Source organism: Nicotiana tomentosiformis, chromosome 6, assembly GCF_000390325.3.
Source record: "Nicotiana tomentosiformis chromosome 6, ASM39032v3, whole genome shotgun sequence".
Classification (NCBI taxonomy): Eukaryota; Viridiplantae; Streptophyta; class Magnoliopsida; order Solanales; family Solanaceae; genus Nicotiana; species Nicotiana tomentosiformis.
Genome location: NC_090817.1, coordinates 23,089,525 through 23,100,299, shown reverse-complemented (window position 1 = coordinate 23,100,299; position 10,775 = coordinate 23,089,525). Strand labels below are relative to the sequence as shown.

Below are 10,775 nucleotides of genomic sequence, written 5' to 3'. Positions count from 1 at the left end.
TTACAGATTTTTTTTTAATTCATATACGATATTTATACCAAATTCCATATAAGTTAATTATGGTTGAAGGAGTATATTGATGTAAAAACACACATTAATTTGAGTGATAGAAGTTCACTAAAAATTACATATCGTGTACTTATTGATTTGATGTACATGTCCGTGACGGAAACTTTATCCACAGTAAAGCTGTCGAAATTTGTTCACAAAAATCATGAGTCTCTGCCATCAGCTTTTGGCACCTCTTTGCTAATGCTCTCTGTTAAGTGTTAAATTACATTTAATTAGATTTGTTATGTGACATTTAATTAGACTTACAAAAATGTTCATACAGCTTGCAATCAGCTTCTTCGATGTGCTATAATATGACTTACATCAACTGCTGCATTCATTTGGTATTACTTTTCTAAGCCATTGAGTACAAACATAGAAAACTTCTACCCAACTATTGATTCCATGTTCATATAACTATTTTTTTTCCTCTTAATTTCTTTAGCGTAACTGATAACACTTATTTCCCTAAAATACTATGCAATTAAAACAAGAAATTAATTAATTAATTGTTACACCAATGAGTATTTGAATTGGCGTGTACTACTTCAAAAAGATAAACCAATATTGTTGTCTCAGAAAAAAGAGAGGATAGAATTGCATATGACATATGTCAATTTTAACTAGTTTGTAATATTCACAAAATTTCAAAATTTAAATATATTTCGAAGTTATTTAATTTCTTGCTTCTCAAAGTTTTCATATTTTAATTTATCACCGATGAACTTATTGATTGAATATTCCCCTATTATATAGGAAAAAGAAAGAGGTCGGTAAGAATTGAAACTTACATGTAAGATAACTGTTTTATATAAGCTAGAACTCGTCCCTTAACAAATCATTTTTTTGATATAATAATTTACGTAAGGTATCTAACTGGATCTTTGGCATTTACAAGATCCAATTATATCTGATAGCTTTCACAATATATAATATTTTAAATTTCATAAAAGGTTAAAATGTACATTTCCGATGGAAAAATAAAATAAAAGTTACGTTATTGTAGACGTAATATATTTACTAGACATAATTAAATCAAGTATTTTGTAAAAAAATAGTATGCTTCACACGATAAGATTAATAAAACAAAATCTACAAAATAAACTAGCCAAAAAATTTCAAGAATTACCCAATTAGAATAAAAAGAGATAGAGAATGATGGAAGAAAGTTGGCGCTAAACTAGACTTGTATAGAAATTAACAACTAGAGCTTGAATAAAACACAATAAATTCACATTTAATAACAGATAGAATATAAAACAAAGTTTTCAACTAGGTCTCTAATTGCTCTACTACTATGTATTATAAATAGAGGCCACTTCTAATAATTCTTTCTACGTTAGTTTCAACTTTAGGTCCAGCCATGGCTACATACACAAGTTTTTTACTACTTTTTGTGGTTCTTTTCTCTTTTTGTTTGATTTCTTCTGCTACTGAAGTCACGTATGATGATCGAGCTTTAAAAATTAATGGCGAAAGAAAAATTATATTATCTGGTTCCATTCATTATCCTCGTAGCACTGCAGAGGTAAATCAAATATTTGTTATTCTCTTTTATCAAAAGGTCGAAAATATTTTGTACCATATAATGTGATTTTGTTATGCTAAATGTTATCAATCAATCAACCTTGTGTGATACGTCAATCTCAAATCAATTGAGGCATGTTATATGATTTTTTTTCTATTAAAAGCGTAACGACTTTTTTTTCCTGATGATGGTAGTGAATCAAAAGCAAAGTTTAAAAGACGAAAGACAAGTAGTAAAATTATTCCCCGTCTAGAAATATTCAAATTTTGATGCCCAATACTCCATAGATAGTTCGAATGGTATAAAAGCAATAATCAATTTTTGCTAAATCGTTTGTAGGGAACCCTACCTTACCTTTTAAATATTTTTGATATTTTTTAGATGTGGCCATCTTTGATCAAGAAAGCTAAGGAGGGAGGTCTTGATGCAGTTGAGACCTATGTTTTTTGGAATGCTCATGAGCCTGTATATCGTCAGGTTTGTATTTATCATATTTAATTAGCCAACTTTTTTGGATAATGATTTTCTTTATTCTGTATAATTGATTTTTTCCTTTATTTTATCTTTTTTATGTATAATTAGTATGATTTCTCGGGCAACTTGGATCTTGTGAAGTTTATGAAATTAATACAAAATGAAGGGCTTTATGCCATATTGAGAATTGGTCCATACGTCTGTGCTGAATGGAATTACGGGTAATTATTCTGTTTAATCATGTGATTTGATATTTTAAGTTAATTTTCATTTTTAATGTTCTTTTATTTATTTATTTATTTTATTTTGTTTTTTCTTCCAGAGGGTTTCCAGTTTGGTTAAACAACATACAAAATATGACTGTTAGGACCAACAATCCTCCGTTTATGGTAAGTATTATTTTTGGTTTACATTTAATTCAAAATTAAACTAACTTTATTTTTCTCAAACCGAATACTTATTTTTCTTTTAATTTGATTAATAGCATGAGATGAAGACTTTTGTCAGCAAGATTGTTGACATGATGAAAAAAGAAAATCTTTTTGCTTCTCAAGGTGGACCAATTATACTCTCTCAGGTTTGTTTTATGTCTCTTTTATTAGTTTTAAAAAATAAAATATTAATTCGTGATATTTGAAGTGAAGTTTACAATTTTGTTTTTGGTTTGTTAATTCCAATAAAATTAGATTGAGAACGAATATGGCAATTGGAAAGTTGAATCTGAATATGGAAATGATGGGAAAATATATATTCAAGAGTGTGCAAAATTTGCCGAGTCTCTTAATATTGGTGTCCCTTGGATCATGTGTCAACAAGATGATGCTCCAGACCCCATGGTTAGTTTTTTGTTTTTTGTTTTTTTTTTTAATTTTCCACTCGATGTTGTACATATATTGAAACCGACTAAATCACGGATTTGCGTTGGAAAATCTTGCATTGGAGGATAAAACGCTCTTACTAAATACGCGACTCTATACACGGGGCTCGCTAAAATTTATTTTGTTCTTATTCAACTCGATTGTTTTATGTTATTGTTTAATAATTTCGCCTTTTATTATTTTGAAAATGGCAGATCAATACAGCAAATGGTTATTATGCTGATAACTTTTATCCTAAACGTAAAATTCCCAAGATGTGGACCGAGAATTGGACTGGCTGGTAAGTTAAATTAATTTATAAACTTTAATTTAATATACACATGGTTTTTTCTTTTAAATAAAAATTATTGATTATTAAATATGTGATTACTTTTTTTTTTTTTTTTGTGTGGTTTAAACAAGGTTTAAAGACTGGAATAATGGTAGAGATCCTCATAGAACTGCTGAAGATGTTGCATTTGCTGTTGCTCGTTTTTTCCAAAAAGGTGGCACATTGCAGAATTATTATATGGTTAGTAAATAATTCACGTTGATTTTTTTTTGGGGGGGGGGGGGGGGGGGTTGATTCTTTGCTTTGTCTATTATTTAAAATTAATTATTTTAATTTTTTTTCTTTGTAGTATCATGGTGGAACTAACTTTGGCCGTGTAGCTGGAGGACCATATATTACCACAACTTATGACTATGACGCACCCCTTAATGAATATGGTAATAATTATAGTTGAAAAATATTTTTATTTTTATAAATTTAACATTTTGATTATAATGCATGACTATTTAATGGGTAATTCTAATTATTGCTCAAAATATTTTAGGACAATTAAACCAGCCTAAATATGGACATCTCAAGGAGCTTCATGAAATACTTAAATCAGTTGAGAAACTTCTCACATATGGCAATGCAACACAAAAGTCTTATGGTGATGATGATTGGCAGTATACGGTTAGTATATATACATATACATTTTCCCGTTTTATTTTCGTCTTTTATATATATTCTTAAAATTTATTCGGTAATAATTTATGTTCGATTTACTAATTAATTACTAATGTTTTTAATATGGTCTTGTCCAGACTACTGTGTATGAATACCAAGGCTCAAGGGTATGTTTCTTAGCCAATGCAAATGACAAAAATGATCGGATATTCAATTTTGAAGGCAAAAACTACACTGTTCCTGCTTGGTCAGTTAGTATTCTTCCTGATTGTGTCAATGTCAAATACAATACAGCAAAGGTATGACATATTTATATGTCTTATTCTTATAATTTAAATTATTTTACAAAATACATAATTTTCTATTCTTTTTTTTCAAGGTTAATGAATTTTCTATTCTTTTTTTTTTTTCAAGGTTAATGCTCCAAAAAAAGTGATGGTGAGAAAACCAAACAATGCTGATAACCCTAATGGCTTAGATTGGAGTTGGAGAGCTGAGAGACCTTCACATCTTAAGCCTTCTTTTATCAACATTAAAAAGAAAGGTGTTTTATATGCCAATCAACTTCTTGACCAAAAGATTGTGGCAAATGATACTAGTGACTACTTATGGTACATCACAAGGTAATATTTTTCTCTTTTTCTTTCTTTCCTTTTTAATAATTTCTACGTTTATCATTATTTCTATTTTCTAATTTAATCATCTGGTATCCTTAACCACTGGTCCGACTAATTTGATTGCATTTTTGTAGTGTGGATATTAAAGAATCTGATCCACTTTATGGTGGTGAAGCTGTTCTTGAAATTCATACTAATGCACATGTTCTTTATGCATTTTTCAATGGCAAGCATATTGGTATGTATTATAAATAATAATTGTTTTAAGATGTAAGTTTATTTTATTAAGGTTTGGTTTAATTTTATTTAAATTTCTGTTATATTTTAGGGACTAAATGGGCGAAAGATGGAAAGTATAGTTTTGACTTTCAGCAACTTTTGAAGATCAAACCTGGAAAGAACACATTATCTCTCCTTAGTGTCACTGTTGGATTTCCTGTAAGTATTAATTTTCTAATTTTTCACTTTTTATATAGATAATATTTATTCATTTTTTTTTTTTGACAATAAATTTTTTTATTTGTCTTAGAATTATGGAGCCTATTTTGACAAGGTCAAGAATGGAATTCTTGGTCCAGTTGTGCTGAAATCACCAAGTGGTGTTGTGAAAGATCTAACAAATAACCAGTGGGAATACAAGATTGGTTTAGAAGGACTTGAAAGAAAGCTTTGGGAAGATGAAGATTACATGCATAGAAATTGGAAACCAGCACAAACTCTCCAAACAAACAGAATGTTTGTATGGTTTAAGGTACTGTTTTTACTACTACTTATTCTTGAAGATAATTCAAATTTAGTTTTATAAGATATAGTACATATGTACAATCAAGCACGCTCAACATCTACTATATATACATAATTTATTTTAACAAGCGATTTTTCAACGAACCTCTTCTGCCCCTTTAACTCCGCTTTTGTGAATGTATTATACTAAATAGGTTTATATGGTCTTTGGAAAATCATGGAATTTTTTTAGTCTTCTCTTTTGTTGATTTTTTCTATTTTTATTTTTTACAGACAACATTCAAGACTCCCTCTGGTGATGATCCTGTTGTGTTGGATATGATGGGATTGGGAAAAGGAACAGCTTGGGTAAATGGAAATAATATTGGTCGATATTGGCTAACTTCTTATGATTTTGAGAAAGAGAATGGCTGTAGTAGTTCATGTGATTATCGTGGTAATTATCATCCTGAAAAGTGTGCAACTAATTGTGGACAACCTACTCAACGCTGGTATGTTATATTGTTCTAATTTTTTTAACCTAAAGTTTAATTATTATATATTATAATTTAATTTTTGGTCACTTTTTCTTTATAGGTATCACGTACCAAGATCTTTCTTGCGTAAGAGTGACAACAATTTGGTTATATTTGAGGAGTTTGGTGGTCACCCTGCAAAAGTGAATGTTCAAACAGTTTCACAAGAGTAGTGTCAAGACTAGCCAAGACTTATCATGGATGATAATTTCTCCAATTAATTAGTTCATAGTTTCTTTTCTTTTTTTTATTTTAACTTAGTTATCTACCATGTAGTATGATTTCCTAGATTAGATATTTAGATAAAGTTTAGAAAGATTATAGAAATTATGGATCTTTATTTACGTCATACCATAATATTTATATAATCATTACTTGTTATTTCAGTATTTATAATCTCGTTGTTAGCTATTTATGCACTTCGAAACCAATATTGAGTATTATCATATTCAATCCTTCTTGAATTTTAAATTTATGCAACTTATTGGCACCGACTATTTACACCAACTTGTACCTATTAACCATGGTAAAGAGATTTAACTAGGTGAATTAATTACACACAATGTTTCTTTTGGCACTATTAGGCAACATCATATGATATAGTCCTACATGAATAATAAGCTCACAATAAACAAAAATAATACATACTACTTTTAGCAATGGGAAAAAAATGAAGCAAGATACTATACTAAACAAATGGGGGAAAATCTGATCAACCAGCTTGAGCTATAGCTGCAGATACATTCTTATCAAAATCACTGCTCAAAATGGCAGCTCTTCATCTAATGCAACTCTTCATAGGCCCTTCAGCATTAGCACGAAATCACTCATTTAGCCATTATGTTTTCTGGGCTTGTCCTCTGCAAAGTCAGTTACAACACATTTGATTATGATGAATAGATTTTAGGTGGATCCAGGATTTTAACTTCATGGGATAGTCGAGTTTGAAATTCTACCATAGTCCATTTGATTATTTGATTCGAAATCCTTATTTGTACTAATTTAGTGGATTTTAACACATATACAAGATCTGAATTAGAGCTACGGGGGTTCAAATGAAATGAGGTGCAGCCGGTGCGAGCACATCTACTGCTGTGTATGTGCGCGTGTGTGTTTGACTTTGCTTTCACTAAACAAGAAAACAATACATATTAGAATAGTAATGTTAGTATATTATCTACACTAAAAAGGTATAGAAATTTGTAAATACAATAGAGACGACAAGGTACCATAAAATAATTGCACAAAGAGAGGGAGGGCAACTCACATATAGACTCTGGATCTATATGTACAAAGAAACTTGCAGCAACTATAAGATAGCAGAGGAGGGGCATCAGCCCTTTAAAGTAATTAGAAGTTCCATCCTGTACAAAAAAGGACATCGTTTAACCGCAAGGATGCAGCGTGGTAATAGGATAAGATAAATGTAAATTCCAATCATAGCACTCAAGTACAGCCAGGCAGTGACGGAGCCAGAATTTTCATCAAGAGGTGTCAAAAAATAAATAATTAGCTACATCGAAAAGTCGAAGGGAGTTAACGTATATTATATATACATAAAATATAAAAAATTATCTAGCAATATAGTGTAATTTTTTGGCGAAGGGGTATCGCTTGACACCCCTTGGTTCAATGTGGCTCCGCCACTGCAGCCAGCCCGTAGCAAGACTTGCGACAACGTTAACCAATTAACCATTCTTTAACAAGATAAGATATTGCCGCTCTAGACATTTCGTCGTCAAGCAATTTCTGCGAAACAACGCTAAATATTGAATTCTCCACCAATATTTCTAAATTGAAGATGAACGGCCAACAACAACAACAACAACAACTAAACTCAGTCCCAAACAAGTTGGAGTCGACCATATGAATCCACACTGACCATGTACTCCATATAAACTCATCTCAAGCCAGAAAGGGAAAAATGAGTAAAATATGTAGAGTGATAGCATACCTGCAGATATGTAGAGTGATAGCATACCTGCAGCATGAATGCTGCAACAAGGACAGTCATAAGAAGTGTGGCTGTTTCAAACATTTGGAAGTCCAAGTTCATAGGACACCCTATTATCCATCCAACCACCACACAGAATGGGATCTGCACCAAAAGAACATATGAAAACAAGCATAAATTACCAAGGAGAAAAAAAAAGATATCAAAACAAAAACATGTGTAGTATCTTCTTTTTTCACTTGGCATTTGAAGTTGCTATTAATTGGGAGTTAAAACTGTGGTTTTCTTGATTATAATGGGGGAGTAACAAAAGTTTTTGTATTTCTCGAAATAAAGAACTGAAAAAGTGAGGTGTATTGCTGGAAATGAACTGCAAAGAAGCTACGGAGATACATTCATATCTTGATTAAATAGATCAAAAATAATTTAGGTACCTACCCCAAACATGGCAATCTGTGTTGACGAGCCTATTGCCACTCCCAAAGATATGTCCTGCGCAGCCACAAATTAGTAAATGAGGAATGATGATTGTAAATCATTAGCTTTGTAACAGATAAAGTTGAAGAAAATACAAGCTTGTCTTTGACAGCAAACATAACAGCTCTGGCATGTTCAGTGGCGTTTCCGACAATCGGGAGCAGTATCACACTTATAAATGCTACACGAATATTTATTGCAACGAACGCCCCCTGAAAACATTGTCATGCTTATTGGATGAGGGATTCAAAGAACCAAAAGGGAAAAGGAAAAAAAAAAAGGCCACAATTTTTTTGCTAGATTCTATAGAAAAGGACCTTTTCTTTGTTGTGAGTTATGATAAAGTAATACCTGGATCATTTCAATCATACAAATCTGTAGCAGTAGCCAGTAAGTTGTAAAGGAACAAGGAGAAAAAGAAAAAAATTAATTATTTTTAAAGAATACAAAATTGCAAGATCGAAAAAGATAAAGAAATTTAATAGGATGGACTTACCTCTATGGTATTGACTAGGTACTCCGACAAGACGGCTATCCAGTGTCATAACAGAGAGCCATAGAATCGAGCCCCATTTTGATATCTCGTGAGCTTCTTCATAATCTGAACTCTCGTCAATCTGATCCTCTTCCTGAAATTATACTAACTAAACTAAGAAAAAAATTTGGAGCAAATTCATGAAGTAAGAAGTCCAACCTCGGCCATTGGCATGTAAAGATTCTTTTGGTTTGTCAGCTGAAAAAATAGATATGCGCCATATGCTACAAACATAATGCAGCTACTAAATCTGGAAAGCGCCAACTCTGACTTCCCAAAATGTAATTCAGTATGCGTAACATGGAGGACAGCGGGGAACAGCAAGCACATAACTGCCATTAAAAGCAACCCTGAATTCATCACTGCAGTTCCCTAACAAATAAAATTTGAAAAAGATCCAATTATCCTAGTGTTATTCATAGATCATTATACACTATTATTGATATTGGTGTACAGAAATCATATATGTAAGGAGTGATGAAAATATACCTTGTTGAAAACCTGCTCCTTATTAGAATGAACAATGCCACCACCAAAAAATGCACATCCAAGCACTAGCAAAGTATTAGACAGAATTGAGCCCAATAGTGATTGCTGTACCACACGAATCATGCCACTTTTCAGAGCATACATAGATATTATTAACTCTGTTGCATTTCCAAATGTTGCATTTAGAAGTCCTCCCACTGCAAAAGTTTTAACTGAGAATTAATCCAGATGATATCGGCTAAATACTGTGCAACTACAAAAAGGACAAGACATCTTTTTTATAGGTCAAACTTAATCATATATATTTTCTTCAAAAAACCATGGGAAAGTTTGCTAGAAACATAATACTTAATACTACAAGTTTGAAACATATGCTACATGTACAGCAGATCTATATCTGAGAAATCTAAATTATCAGGTAATTTAAGTAAGGATGTTCAGAAGGCAACATTAAGATAGTAGCTTTAGAAAATTTTAAATGAAATATATTGGCTGCACATTTTGTTTTAACTAGGAGTGGAAAAGAAGATACTAGCAATTTTGCAGGAAGCTAATGGTTCAAGTCAAATAGTTGGTGAAGACAGCTACTGGAAATAATGCTACTTAGATAGGAGATGAAGGGTATGTAACCACTTGGTGCAGGAGACAGGTCAATAGATCCTGAGATTATGTGGAGTATTGACTGAATGCAAGCTATGCTGCCCGTTTGAGCTTGCTCACATTGCTCGTCTCGAGCCCTGATAAAGGAAGGGAGTTGTGGTAGGCTGACAACTAGCGTAAAATTAGTTAGCCAATTGATGATTAATCCCTGAAATAAATATCGTTGGGACTCACTCTCCTACACACACATTACATAGATAATGCGGAAAAAGGATTAAAATTCCAAAAGCAGTAGATGATACAAAAACATCACGTACTTATAAATCATCTATTAAAGCAATAATGAAGATGAGTGACGCAGATGCTTGCTGTTTCTTTTTTGCAACTCTACTAGAGTTATTAACATAAAGAGACAATAGACATGCATATCTACAGGTAAAGACAAGACTACCTGTAGGTCCAGTATAAAAAGCCAGCTGCCTATACAAAGAATGAAACCAAACAGATATTAGTTACTTCTTGGAAAATGTATAACAGTTTTAAAAGTTTGTAGAGAAAAACAAGTCAGTAACCTTCAGTTTATGTTCCAAATACAATGTCTAATGTTAACAGTTTAACAGAGAAAGGATCAGAAAGCTATTGTCTTTTCAAATTATGTAGACATCAAAAGATGGACATATATAAGTTTAAATGTTGTCCAGCTCAAAAGAACTTCCATTTCACAGTTAAAAACTAAGCCTGAGGCCTCAACATGTCAAGAAATGCTGGCATGTCTTTAAAAAAACAATCTGAATGTTCTTTCGTATGCTATTCAATATACTTTTACGACTGTCATCATCTGCCTCGACATCATAAGAAGATCTTTGAGGAGCGGCGCCCAAAGAAGATGTCTTTCTATCAAAATTCTCAGATCTGACAAGGTCCTCATCCTCAAGCTGAAGTACTGCTCTTCCCTCTGATAATCCCATCTGTATAG

At 31.9% G+C, this 10,775-nt stretch overlaps 1 protein-coding gene and 1 pseudogene across 1 annotated transcript; one reads left to right on the top strand and one right to left on the bottom strand.

The window, feature by feature from the left end:
- The first annotated feature begins 1,414 nt into the window (after nt 1-1,414).
- On the top strand, nt 1,415-5,935 carry LOC104112956 (beta-galactosidase 7-like). The gene is made up of 17 exons (XM_070178331.1): nt 1,415-1,579; nt 1,961-2,056; nt 2,162-2,274; nt 2,376-2,442; nt 2,538-2,630; nt 2,740-2,889; nt 3,126-3,211; nt 3,334-3,442; nt 3,552-3,639; nt 3,747-3,874; nt 4,006-4,167; nt 4,283-4,491; nt 4,620-4,723; nt 4,814-4,923; nt 5,015-5,236; nt 5,503-5,720; nt 5,806-5,935. Exons 1-17 carry the CDS (start codon nt 1,415-1,417, stop codon nt 5,915-5,917), a joined length of 2,232 nt encoding a protein of 743 aa, XP_070034432.1. The 3' UTR covers nt 5,918-5,935.
- Nucleotides 5,936-6,421: 486 nt separating this feature from the next.
- Nucleotides 6,422-10,767, bottom strand: LOC104112955 (vacuolar cation/proton exchanger 2-like; annotated as a pseudogene).
- Between the last annotated feature and the right edge of the window lie 8 nt (nt 10,768-10,775).